Below are 13,592 nucleotides of genomic sequence, written 5' to 3'. Positions count from 1 at the left end.
TTGATATGTTAAGACTGTGCCTGCATTTAAAAAAAAATGTTTAACCGGTTAATCTGCCAGCCGAATGTCCGAGACCATTGTTTTTGTTTCTAATCATATTTATGATATCAACTCATCAGGCGTTATGGCTATTCTGAAAGAGTCAGCCTGTTCATATATGTTTATTACATAAGAACAACATTCAAACCATAATTTTAGACTTCGTTCCATAGTCAAAATATAATCTTATTTGCTATGTAAGACAACCAGTGGTTCATTTTTATTTTTTGTTAACGAAACAAACACTTGCAAACACAACTTTCAATAAATAGTTTTTAGTAAATAAGAGTATACGGAATGTTGATTAAACTTTCACCACACTGCTTATCTAAAAAAAAAACTGAACCCTGTATACAAACAAATGTGAAGTAATAATTGTACCAAACGTCCATAAGGTTAACATTTGATGCTTCATGGTGCACTGCACTCTAAACATATTACACTAAATTCCGTCATGGAAGTAATTTGTTATCATTATCGTTTGTGTTGTTTAGAATGTCCGTTGATGACGTTGATGATACCAGATACCAAAGTGTTGTATTGTACCATGGACGACCTTTGCCTTGGGATAGAGTGCTGCCTTACAATTGAAGTCTTCGAAATTTTATCTAAAACCTTCAAAGCCTTTGTCCGATATGACCCTGATATCCCATCACTTACCTTTGGTTTTGAATCGTGGTCTTTCGAACTTACTGGAGAAGAGCTTGGTGGAGGTAATCAGAATATTCATGCAGAATTAGGAGGTGTTTCATATGATATTTCATGTAAACTTTGAATATGTCCACATCAAATCAGGAGACAAAATTGGACATACATGGAAGTGAAATTTACTTCAATTAGATAAAAACAGTCGTCATGTAACGAATTAAACCATTATTTTTATTGTTGGCCCTAGCGTTCATCATTTAAGCAACTTGCCTTTTTACAATTCTGAAGCACAATTTTCAAGTTGTAGACGTGTCTGGTGTATACCTACCTTTCATATAGCTATTCCACTTCTCTTTAATACCATTTTAAGTACTGATATCATACCATTACAATGAATAAAGGACATGCTTATTTGGTGTCAATGTTAAAGTAATGAATAACATTTTTTATAAAATGTTCGTATATCTTAACTTATACACAATATAGTGTATACCATTCACGATGAAACACCCTTCGGATTGACGAATGAATCAAATGTAAAATTATTGTTTTGCAACTGGTGCTAAACAATACTGTGTGCATGCATTAATATAATGGTATGTCAAAGTCAATTTAAATTTACATTGGTGTCTAGCTACCCTACATACTTGTTGTCATGTATATTCTAGTTACATTGCAAAGTAGGTATATAACTATATATATATATATATATATATATATATATATAGTCGTATATTGTATTTTTGTTATAGTTTGTTTTTTGTTATAGATGAGGAGCGAATTGTTAAAACAGGCATCAAGTTCGATTTTTTGGACGGCAACGATATCATTATCAAGTAAGATTCGTATAACTGTGTTGAAACAAAACAGTCACTTCATTTGAAACAGTATGCAAACCAAATATATACATAGCAGCTATGATGCGTACATGATGATAAAAACAGACATTCATTTTTTGCACCTTTTCACATTTAAATTTACGCATTGTTACCATTAATTGCGTGTCAATTCATTATCAGCTGAGACCATCATCAAAGCAAATATCCATACAGTAACACTGAATCATGAGATTTGGTTTTTAAAATATCAAAATAATAACGAAATACTTAGAAGAAGGTTTATGTATATATAACACATATCTAAATAAATCGTTTACAGACAGCTTGTGTAATATTTACAGATACTCTATCAAAATACGAGGGAAGAATCTAAAAGTAACATTCGGAGCTGGTATTTGTAACCGAGACAACTATGAAGATTGTTTTCAGTTCTTCTATATCTTAAAAGATGCTATAATTCCCTATCCTATATTGCACCCAAATGGATCACTTTCATTCCCAAAAGGTACACTTTAAATCAGCCGTTTGTTCAAAACCACATATAGCACTGAATGTATTGTTAAAAAAACGATTCGTGCTCACGTTTCTTAAGGTTTACTTGAAAAATATTGCTGCTATTAAATGTAGTTACTGCTCAAGTAGCAATATTTTCGGCACAAATTATTATCAAATTGACAACCTTCTTTTATAATATCTAGTTGACTGGAAAGAATTGTTTCAAGATGGCATCGGCGATGCTATAAAGGATGCAACAGAAAACATTGTAGAAACAGCAATTGACGTTGCTGTCGATAAGTTTTTAAATATGCTAAACATCGACAAGGTATTTGTAGATCACCTTTTACCGATAAATACTTTTATATAAGTAAGATCTTAATTCCATTTCTTATCAGGCAGAAATATTTACTTATGAGTTAACTCGTGATTACCGCATGTATTATAGCTTGTTTACGTTTATTTGTCTGGAAGTAGTATATGATTCGAAAGTCAGTATCATTAAAGGCACGGTTTCGCTTAAAAAATAAATTATATGTTTACGAAACCGGTTGCAAAAAAACAGTTATTCAAGATAGATTCATTGGTGCTAAACTACATGAAATGAGTTTGTTTTCTATGCTTTGATAGGAACTTCTTCTTAGCGGTCATGTGTGCAGCCGACCTGAAAATTTAGAACGAAATGATCTGATTTTTGAACTAGAAAATCGGAAGCTCTCAATTGAAGGAACACGAGAACAATTAGAAGAACGTCTAAAAAACGACGACTTAAGTGAGTTATGATGTTAAACAGAAAACTGATACCTTATACTTACAGTAAACAAAAATGCGATTGATATGACTAGCCTTAATTGAGTTCTTTTTGCTTATCACGTGAGTGTAGACGAAGATTAATTACCCTAGACTTATCACGAATGTTATGTGTTTAATTGCAGCTTGCAGTGTCCATGGTAAACAAGTTAAACTGCCGGACATGAACAGCGATACTTTATACTACCAAGTTCAGAACGATTGCATGAGAATTGAAGTCTGCGTCGACATTAAAATACCGATTATAGAGTACACCAAATCATTTACGGCATATTTGAATTTAGATCCATGCAATTTTGTCATAACTGCTGGATTTGAAAAGTGGTCTGTGGAAATAATTTTGTTTGATTACGCATGGGGTACGTAGTTTTTGGCTTAACTAATCCGTTGTGCGTAATATGCTTCTAAAAGCTTAGCATGAAATGAATTCTAGTCTTACAAATCCTTACTAGGATTTTTTGAAAGCATAACTAAATATTTATCGTGAAGTATTTTTTTAATGTATTCAGTATTTTATCATTATTTTGGTATTTATTTGCTCAAACAGTTCGGAAACGTGTTACTAAACTCGTCGACGATATTGTCGTTGTGATGTATATTAAATAACTACGAAATAGTCATAGTTCGTTTTTGTTTATAATATGATTTGCGTAAGAACTTATTACATATAGATGTATATTGTTATTTTTTTCTTAATTGTTATTATTATTATTATTATTATTATTATTATTATTATTATTATTATTATTATTATTATTATTATTATTTATTTATTTTATGTTTTTCATTTATGAGATAAAAATCATAAAAGGACTCTTCATGCATGTCTGCTTTGAACTGATAAAATGATCACACAAGTCTTGATCATATTTGTTTATTTGGTAATACTATATATAATTACTTCTTTTAACAATAGTTAAGAATGCGTAATGGGTAGCAACACTATCTTAATACATGTTTTTCCAGGAAAAGCAGAAAAAGTAAAATTGGCCGAGTTGATATATATAACGTAAGTAATCCCAGTCATTTTATCATGTAACAATTCAACAGACATAATGTTCTCTTTTAAATTATTTGATTCGTTACTTCTTTTACTTTAATAAGTATATGAATTATTTGGACATTGTTCTTCCTCAAAAGCCTATTTCACATATCATAAAAATCATTCAATATATCTGTTTAATCTTGTCTGCCGTTTAAGGTTTAGCATCAATAAGCTTGACGACGAAAAGGTGTTTGCCGTAAATCTTGGGATAAAGTTTGACACCATTGAACAGGATATTCTGATAGACTTCAAAGTAGGAATACCAGTTTGTAACAACAACTTCACCCTACTGGGTATGTAGTTTATTCGTTTATTAAACAGGTGCAGCTCATTTCATCACATTACAGTCATTCACGTCTCTGCATATAAATGTTGTTTAAGTGCATATGCTTTGAATATTAACCACTCTCTATGTACAATAATAACTTTTTAAACTAAGAGTCGGTCTACGAACATGTACACACAATTTGTTCATGTATGTTACTTAAATGTATAAATCTTTTCTAATATCCATATTGCTCTTACTCAAAGGAAATCTGAAAGATTTGGCAAATGCTCTTGGAGGTGAACTCAACAAGCAAGCGTTCAACTTGTTACTTCAGCAGTTAGGAATCAAAGATATTTTATCAGAAGAGCGTTGTGTTTTACCGGAACCACCAACAGGTATTGTACGACTGAAATTTTCCGTTCGTGTCAATGTTAATCTATAACATAGATCAAAAAAGTTTAATTTAAAATATGTAAATTGTTATTTATACGGGCGTCTGAAATATTTCGGAACCAACAGCACTTATATCGGTTTGACAATGTCATACGATATTCACATACAATGTATGCAACCTATTTTTTTAATGGTAGTACTATTTAAATTGGAGAAAATTGCAAAACGTTGTGCGGAACTGTCCACTAACAGAAGACTCTTTAAGTAGGAAACACTTAGCGTACAAGGTAGGCCGGTTGGATGAAAAGGGTCGTTGATATGAACATACTTGTCAGGATTTCTCGGATTGATGCTAAATAAAATCCAGCCAGCATGAATTTTCGATCCAAAAACAAGATATCTATGCGATAGTCAAGAGTTCCAGTACCAGTTATGACATTCAGCCGTTTAATTAGCTACTAATTTTTCATATTTGGAAATGTCTGGCAATATCGGACAACTTATTTCCAAGGAAGCATGATAAATAAATGCGACTAATTATGCAAATTTGTGACTTACGAAAATGATATATTCCAATTTATAATACGAATAGTATGTCTTAAAATTGGTTATTTTTCAGATTGTGCCCCTTTATTTGGTATTTCAAACATTGTCCCAGAGTCATTGAAGAAAATATTAAGATGCCAACTGAGTGATGACTGTTTCGGTCTATTTTGTTGCGTAGACCTGACCTTTCAGATGCCGTTAAGTTCAGTTGAGTTATCAGTTGGGTTTCCTGTATGGTTTTCCATTGACCCATGCGAATTTATTATAAAAGCTGGAATCGCACATCTTGAATTCAAGGAACAACTTTTACAGTATAACTGGGGTAAGTATAACACTGCTTTTTTTGCATCTTATATTTATAATTATTGCCCTCTATGTTAAGTTGATATGTCTATGAATAAGTACTGTTCATGTGTTGTTTTATTTTGGAAATACTCTTCTTTGAACACAGGTGCTCCTTCAACAATACATATTGGGAAATCAGCACAATCACCAATTGAAATAACGTAAGAATGAACTATATTTTTATCTTCTTGTATTTTGTTTAACATAATAATATTACATTTTATATAACACCGGTAAAACTGAAGAACTGCATTATTACAGTTGTAACAATAGCATTTGTAACAATAGCATTTGGATTGTTTATGCTCGTGATGGGAGTTAATAGTTCGACAGTTTCTCTGTCCGCTGGTCCTTATCATAATTTGTTCGTCAGATTTCATTGCGTCAGCAACGAACTTTAAGGGTATTTTATTACGCTTCAAATGATAAATAGAAAGTTTTGCAAGTTGTCTCTAGGGGGTAGCAAATGGAATATCACTCTAAAAGCTAAGGTCAAATTTGGTAGTTATGGAATTTGTGGTTCAGCCGTAACTTAATTACCATTTACATCAATAGTATCGGATGCGTTTGGCACGTTTCTGAGACTTATAATCTTACCTTTTTTCGACATGCTTGTGTAGGGTTTCTCTAGACTATTATCGGACACCTTTTAGATAGAATATGTTTTATTAGGATTTAAAGAAGAATTGGTTTGAATAATTAAATTGTATTCACAACAATGAAATTCTCTTTTTTTACAATGGTTTGTTAGTATGCATTATCATTTAATGGGAGATTGAAGTTTACAATGTAGAGTATTTGCATGAGTTTTATGTCATAGTACGTTGTTTTGGTCCCAGTTCGTCCATTATCTGAATTGATAGTAATATATTGCGTAGCTGATCTAATGTCGTACAACTAGGTTAGTTCGTTTGATTTATGATCCAAATCAAAATCACTGTTTGAACGGAATGTATATGTTAAACTCTTATATATAGCTGCATTCTAATTATTTCAGATATTCAATTGGGAAGTATGAGGACGGTTTTATTTTGGACTTAGCCTTAGTTATTTGCATTCCAATTGACAATGAACGCTTTTGCATCCCGGATGAGGGGTTACAAATCTTAGACCAAGAACATCTTCCGGCATGCAATCTAGCAGCGTTAACTAACTTCTCTGGTAAATGATCATAATAATTTTAGTATGTATCTGTTTGCAAACATGTAGCTAACCAAATCAATAAAGATTGGAAGACAACAAAGTTAAAGTATATATCAATGCTCATTTATAAATATCACATTTCGTTATCAACAATCCAACATTCAAATAATCATATACAGCTGATACCTCCTTAAAATTATGTCGAATATGCACAATTAATACAAACCCTTCCAATACACATGACTCACTACATTGATCAGTGAGTCCTTTGATATAATTTGAATATAAACAACTTTCCTCAACACATCGCATAAAACGCAATCAAATTACTCTAAATTGGTCACTGTTACATCTGGTCCTTAGTTAATTATATTCTTTAGTAGTATACTATTAAATTACTGAACTGATGTTGAATCTGTTTTAGACTTTTCGTTTGGGGAATGGCTGAAAGATAAGGGCTACGATATCACCTCTGAGCTCTCCGAGGTTGGAGCTCAAGCGTTGTTCCAACAATTAGGTCTCTCAAATTTCTTAAAGTCACCACCTTGCGATCGTAGACGAGAACCATATGTACCATCTGTCGACAGCTGGAGTAACCGTACGTAATATTATTATTTAATATGATTAAATCGCAATACACACGTTGTATAATGGCGTTAACATTCATATGGCAGTGGTCAACTAATAACCAATATTGAACTGATAACCTTTTTCATGCAAACACGTATTAAACATTCAATGTATCAATACTCAAGCACGAATACTTAGAAATTATTTAATAGGTGTATATTTTACAATTTTTACTTCCACTATTATTGCCATTGTTTATTTTCTCAAAGTGTGTCCTCTAACCTTCAAACACATGCCAACCCTCCCGGAACAAGTGTCATGCAGCATTCCTAACCACTGCACTGCAATCGATTGTTGCATAAGGATACCAGCAATTGGGCTGTCTTTAAATGCCTTCTTTAATATTGATATGTGCAATTACGTAGTAACAGGTGGCATTGAGAAACATACATTTCACTTTTCATTGTTCGAATATGAATGGGGTAAGTGTGGAATTCATATTTCAAAAACATATTGATATGAATATTTATGTGAACTACCATAATAGACTGAAATCATCGTTCGATATATATTTTATTTTGTTTAATTGCATAAAAATGTATCTTCATTACACCGACATTTATAATTGTTTTTTTAATTAATAGGTAAAGTCGAAACTGAAACCATACTTAATGTTCTACGGCTTACGTAAGTACTCAACACAATCCGAATATAATTATTGAAATCTTTGAAGCTAAAGTTCAGATAATACGATATATTTTTTATGAAATCATCGCTTAGTTCAGGAGACAGAAATTCGTTCATAATATCATTGGGTAAACAGAGATATTTTTAAATGCCATCTTTATACTATAATTGCTTTATTGACAATATTTAATTTTTGAATGACATTTAGTTTTATCAAGGTATGTGTAATATAGTGTTTCGGGGTAAACCTACCGTCCAAACATACAAAAGTAGCCTTACTCAATTTTTCAGATACTCCATTAAAAAGATCGACAATGAAAAGAAATTCATTATTGATCTTAACGTAGCCGTCTGTCTTGATAGTAGTGGTTCCTGTCTGTTTGAAAGTAATGTATTGGAAGGCAGTGAAGTTCCTCAACTTGGATGTGACTTTGAATTTGACTTTAAGAGTAAGTAGACATTTATTTTCGTTTTATATCGATGTATTAACGCCGATCAGTACAGTTCTTTGTAATTTAATGACAATGTTTGGCCACGTTAATATGTGTGTCGAATACTCAATATTAAAGAATGCAAATTTTGTTTTCTTACGTTTTAAACTTCCTGTGTCTATAGATTTCTCGGCAACACAATGGCTTTCTGACAATGCGATAGGCAACCTGCTTCCCACTGACAACAGATGGAATGATGTGCTAGAACTTCTTTATCAAATTACTGGTATTGACAAATACTTCATGAACCCACAGTGCAGCATCGATTTGGATGAAGATCAGGCAGAGTTGAACATCCAGAATGGGTGGATTAACGGTATTTTCATGATTTAAAATCAAGTCAGTTTCATATAACTTTTTGAGTCTAATTTGAATACTTTCTTTTATGCACCTCTCTTTAAATCGGCTAGTATATTTTAATCGTTTTACTCTTACATGTTCACATGTGCATTACTATGAACGTGTATGCCTTGCATGTATTAAATAGTATTATTGGAAAATATTGTATTGATCCTACAGAAACAAGTAAATAGTTCGAAGGCTCAAGCATTAAACCCGTTGAATGGCACAAAGCCAAAGCCGCAACAGAAACATCCACAAACAACCACCAGCTTTTTAATATATAAAATTACGGATGATTATCAAGTAGTGTTCGGTACCGCCGTGGATCGGTCAGTTATATGTTGTGTGTTTGTGGAAGTTTATATTGATGATTCGTGCGTTTGGTTTTTGGATGTATGTGTGGCTGTTCTGTGTTTTTGTCTTTGTTCCTGTTCCTTTTTAGCTTTTGACTACTGGACTTGTTGCTGTATCAATCAATTGATTAAAATTACCGTCTTGAATAGATCGGTGATTTTAAAACAAAAATGAAGTCGGTGTTAAAGATAAATTACAATAATATCACTCATGCAACAATTATTTCTTCATAAGAAACCAATATTTTTAAACAAAATTCAGAGTGTCCCTCATCCTCCACAACCTTGCCACAAGTAATTGGCGCTCTCTGTCGATTGGGGGAAACCTGTACTGCATTTGATTGCTGCATTTATGTACCATTCATGAAACGTAATATTCAAATAGCGTTGGACATTGACTTTTGCAAATTTGAAATCCATGGAAGCATTGAGAGCGTTTCGTTACAACTGACAATATTCGATTATGAATGGGGTAAGAATTTTTTCTTATACGCAGTTAAGGATGTATTTTTTATGATTAATTGAAAATATAATGAAAGAGTATTACTATTTGCAGACTAAATCTTTTCTTTGTTTCACCTCCTACCACCAAACCAGATTAGGTGTGGTCAGTTTCTTAATATATAAATGTCTTTCGAGCGCGTATGTAGATTATTTTAGGAACAAAGTGTTTTTGTTTCATGCTTGGTTTTACAAAAAAAGAATAAAAACAAAACTATCAATTTTTAACATTAAAGTTTTTGGAGTTTGTTTGATGTTTTCAGGGATCTGTAATGGCAGTGAAAACAATTTAAAATGTATTCAACATTGTTAGGAGTTATCTTGTTTCTAAACGTACGTTGAATTATTTAAATGAATATGCATTGTTTATAAAAACGCACTTAAACTATAATTAAATATAAACATACATATTGGTTTTGATTTCAGGAAGTAGTAAAGTTGAAACCATTCTGGAAATGATTCGACTGAAGTGAGTTGTTATAAAATGAAGACAAACATAAACAAGCGAATCAATTCCATTTAAAAATGCACTGTACCAGTTTTAATGGCCTAATTTGAATTACTAGGATGTTCGAGGACTGCTTCGCTCCAATAAAAACGAATGCAGACCAAGTGAAATACAATTTAAATTGGAGGCAAACACATTTAGAACATGATAAAGGTTTTCAATACCATTGTTTATCAATCAGGTTAATGAACAATAAACTAGTGTTAAAAGTGTGACAAGGTTCAACTAAATCTAGACCAAGTTCAATTATCAGCCATATTGCACAATTATCTCACGAGTAGCATTTCTTTTTTAGTAAACATACATTGTCTAATTATTGTGTCATTTTAAACATAATACAGATACAAAATCGACAAAACCGAGAAACACTTTATTGTGGACTTGTCTCTGCATGTGTGCATGGACAGCAACGATCAATGCCAATTGGACCTGGACATACTTGTTAATGAAATGCTGCCGATACCGATTTGTAACTCGGACTTTGAGCTCAGTCTTAAAAGTAAGTTTGTTTTGTTAAGTAAGTATAACCTTATATGACGGTCATTTCTGTAATTGTGTTTTTTATGGCCAAATGAACCAGTTTAGTATGTGTAAATGCTTTTTTCAGTAAGACATTGCAAAGTACAGGGACAAATTCAGTAGCCAAACAATAACGACGATGTCTAGGGGCACACTGCTTTCAAGCCATTTATGACTATTATCTTCTGACCATGAAAGACAAAATAATATTTCACCGAAATCATTTCTATCCTTTAAAACAATGAGTGCTTAACACGTAAGAATGTTGAAAGTCGCTGCGATGATATATTGATCATACAATATGTAGAAATGCATGGTAACACGTGACTCAAATACGTCTTGTTTCATACTTTCAGACTTTTCACTGGAAACGTTTAAAGATGGCATTGGATTTTCAGCGGATGACATTCTTTCAACAGCTGCTATTAACGTTCTTTTAAAACAACTTAACTTAGACAACTATTTATTGAGTAAAAGCTGTAGCCTGCTTGATAAAAAATACCTAAATGCAGTAAATGGTTGGGTAAATGGTACGTTTATATAAATAGTATACTGTATCTCTTGATATCGATTATAAGTCCAAGTTTTGAAATAGCTGATGTGATTACCTTGTTGACTGATTATGATCCATATAGCTCTGATTAAATTTTCATTTTTTTTTTTGTAGAATGCACTGCTCTAAAACAGTTACCTACTTTGCCAGAAAATGTCGTATGTTATATCCCCGATTTTTGCACGGGAATAGAGTGTTGCAGTAATATAGACATAATCCGGAAATCAATAAGCGCACACGTTATTCTAAATGCATGTCAATACACGTTTTCCATTGGAATTGAGAAACTTACTGAGGACAAGTCACTCATCACTTACAAATGGGGTATGTTTGGTTTCCTCTTAATTTCGATTCGATTTAGACTTTAGAATTCAAACAAAATTGTCACGATTATGTTTCTTCGCTTTTCAGGAACAGAAGAACATGTCTCGCTCGGCGGTGTATTTAAAATATCGTAAGTTAATCTTTCCTTCAATCAGACATCGACGTTATGAATAAGTCGTGTTAGCTTTTCTGATTACTTTTTTAGGTATACGCTTTCATACATTTCGCTTTCGTCTTCTCACTCACCAGTATATGAAAGAGTCATAATATGTGTGTTTCAGATACACCATTGAAGACCTGCAAAGTGACAATACGTTTGTTATGAATGTGAAACTAAAGGTATGCTTCGAAAATCAATATTGCGTAATAGACGTGCCACTCCTTACAAATGCGTACTTACCAAAACCGTTGTGCAACTGGGATACTGGATACGCCTTGCACAGTATGTTATACATGGTTCTTTTTTCTTCTATATATCCTGAGTAACTGGAAAGTACAGGTTGCTATAAAGTCGTCGAATCATAACTATATACTCTCTGGATGAGTGATTTTTCGGAAGAAACCATTGTAAAAAGTAGTTTTTAACCAAGTATTGAGAACAAGTGTTCGTTGAAGTTTCAAAAACTTCAGGATTAGTCAGCTCCCATGTATTTTATAGCAAAACTGATATGTTTTTTTAGATTATTCCTTGGTCAACTGGCTTAGTCAACATTCCTTCAATGTGGATGGTGAATTTCTTCAAACATATGTGATTGAGAAGCTTCTTCATGAATTGGGTATCGCTAAATATCTCCGGCAGATCCAGTGTAAGATTGGACAAACACCTTTTGTGGATGCTTGGAACAACGGTATGATGTATATTTAAAGCCGAGATGTCAAGTCCTTTACAATTTATATTAACACTTCTGATTCAAAACAAACTATTTGCAAAGTTATTGACGGCAGAGAAGTCACATCAACCTAAATTGAATGCTAGTTGGATAATTTATTTCAATTTGTTGATATTGATTTGCTGTCTTTTAAATGTCTTTATTCACGCGTTATACTAGTTATCTTTATGTACATTGGTTTACTTCAATGGTCGTCACTCTATTGATTAATGCTCTTCATACAATAAAGGTTTGCATACAACGTAGGGTAGAAAGGTAGGGCAGATTATGCATTGCTTCATGTTTTGGTTTGTGAGAGTAAAAGAGTTTATCATATCATATTTTCAGAAGGAATATTGTATTTATGTGTTTATATTCCTTTGGAATCCAAACGGACAAGTTTCTCCACAAAATGAATACGTTTTTCTACCAAATCTATACATAATGCTTGCTAACTAGTCATACATCTTAAACAAATTGTTTGAATAAGTTCTTAACCTGTGGCGTATCTTTAAATACTGTCTAATCAACAGTTGTATTGTATGACAATGAATCACTGTCTTCTAGATTGTCCAATGGAAATACAGACTAGAGTTATACCGTCGTCTATGGCATGCCATATCAAAGACTACTGCACCGGTATAGAGTGTTGTATCGAAGTTCCAGTTATAAAACGTTCATTGACTGCATACTTATTTCTAAACGCATGCGATTATAAGCTTGAGATTGGAATTGAAGACTACACCTTGAATATTTCACTCCTGGCATACTCCTGGGGACAATGGGATGAATTTAACTTGCTAGGGATCTGCCGAATCAGGTAAATGTATTGCTTAAACATTCACAATAAATATTGTGGACACCAAGTAAAGTTCTGAATAATGAAGTTAAGTGTAAAATGTTTCTGTCTTATGCTGGAGGCGTGTGTAGTGTAACTATTTACACACTGCAGTTATTGAAATAAATCATGAATAAGCGATAAAAATGTCAGAAATATATTTTATCTCGTTCAAAAATCGCCGTGAGCGTGACGTAGTCGGCGAGTTTGTCATAACAAATACAGAAATTCATTAGCTGACTAGTGTTTGTCTATATCGGTTAACCATTAAACATTTAGATATATATAAACGCAACCCTTTACGAACCATTTCCCAAAGGAAGATTTTATACGTATTTAAATAGGGGTTGTTTTATTTATATTAGCTTTGTTGACCCCATGCAGCGGAACATTGCAAATCGATTAGTGTAACTCAAAAATTAAGTTGTCGTGGCACACTTTACCTGAATATCATATAAAGTATGTT

At 32.6% G+C, this 13,592-nt stretch overlaps 1 protein-coding gene across 1 annotated transcript in view; it reads left to right on the top strand.

Annotated features, from left to right (window-relative positions):
* Positions 1-13,592, top strand: part of LOC128235432 (uncharacterized) — a 132,863-nt gene that overhangs the window by 31,298 nt on the left and 87,973 nt on the right. The window contains exons 23-40 of the mRNA XM_052950253.1: positions 534-752; positions 1,457-1,523; positions 1,868-2,031; positions 2,957-3,155; positions 4,033-4,169; positions 4,408-4,539; positions 5,157-5,394; positions 6,426-6,589; positions 6,996-7,169; positions 7,411-7,552; positions 8,120-8,277; positions 8,444-8,635; positions 9,942-9,984; positions 10,365-10,522; positions 11,507-11,549; positions 11,701-11,861; positions 12,100-12,267; positions 12,856-13,108. Of these exons, the coding sequence (XP_052806213.1) occupies positions 534-752; positions 1,457-1,523; positions 1,868-2,031; positions 2,957-3,155; positions 4,033-4,169; positions 4,408-4,539; positions 5,157-5,394; positions 6,426-6,589; positions 6,996-7,169; positions 7,411-7,552; positions 8,120-8,277; positions 8,444-8,635; positions 9,942-9,984; positions 10,365-10,522; positions 11,507-11,549; positions 11,701-11,861; positions 12,100-12,267; positions 12,856-13,108 (2,812 nt within the window). The remainder of the gene's footprint in view (positions 1-533; positions 753-1,456; positions 1,524-1,867; positions 2,032-2,956; positions 3,156-4,032; positions 4,170-4,407; positions 4,540-5,156; positions 5,395-6,425; positions 6,590-6,995; positions 7,170-7,410; positions 7,553-8,119; positions 8,278-8,443; positions 8,636-9,941; positions 9,985-10,364; positions 10,523-11,506; positions 11,550-11,700; positions 11,862-12,099; positions 12,268-12,855; positions 13,109-13,592) is intronic.

The sequence above is a fragment of the Mya arenaria genome, chromosome 5 (assembly GCF_026914265.1).
Source record: "Mya arenaria isolate MELC-2E11 chromosome 5, ASM2691426v1".
NCBI lineage: Eukaryota > Metazoa > Mollusca > Bivalvia > Myida > Myidae > Mya > Mya arenaria.
The sequence above is the reverse complement of the archived record's forward strand: the minus strand, read 5'-3'. Positions and strand labels throughout refer to the sequence as shown.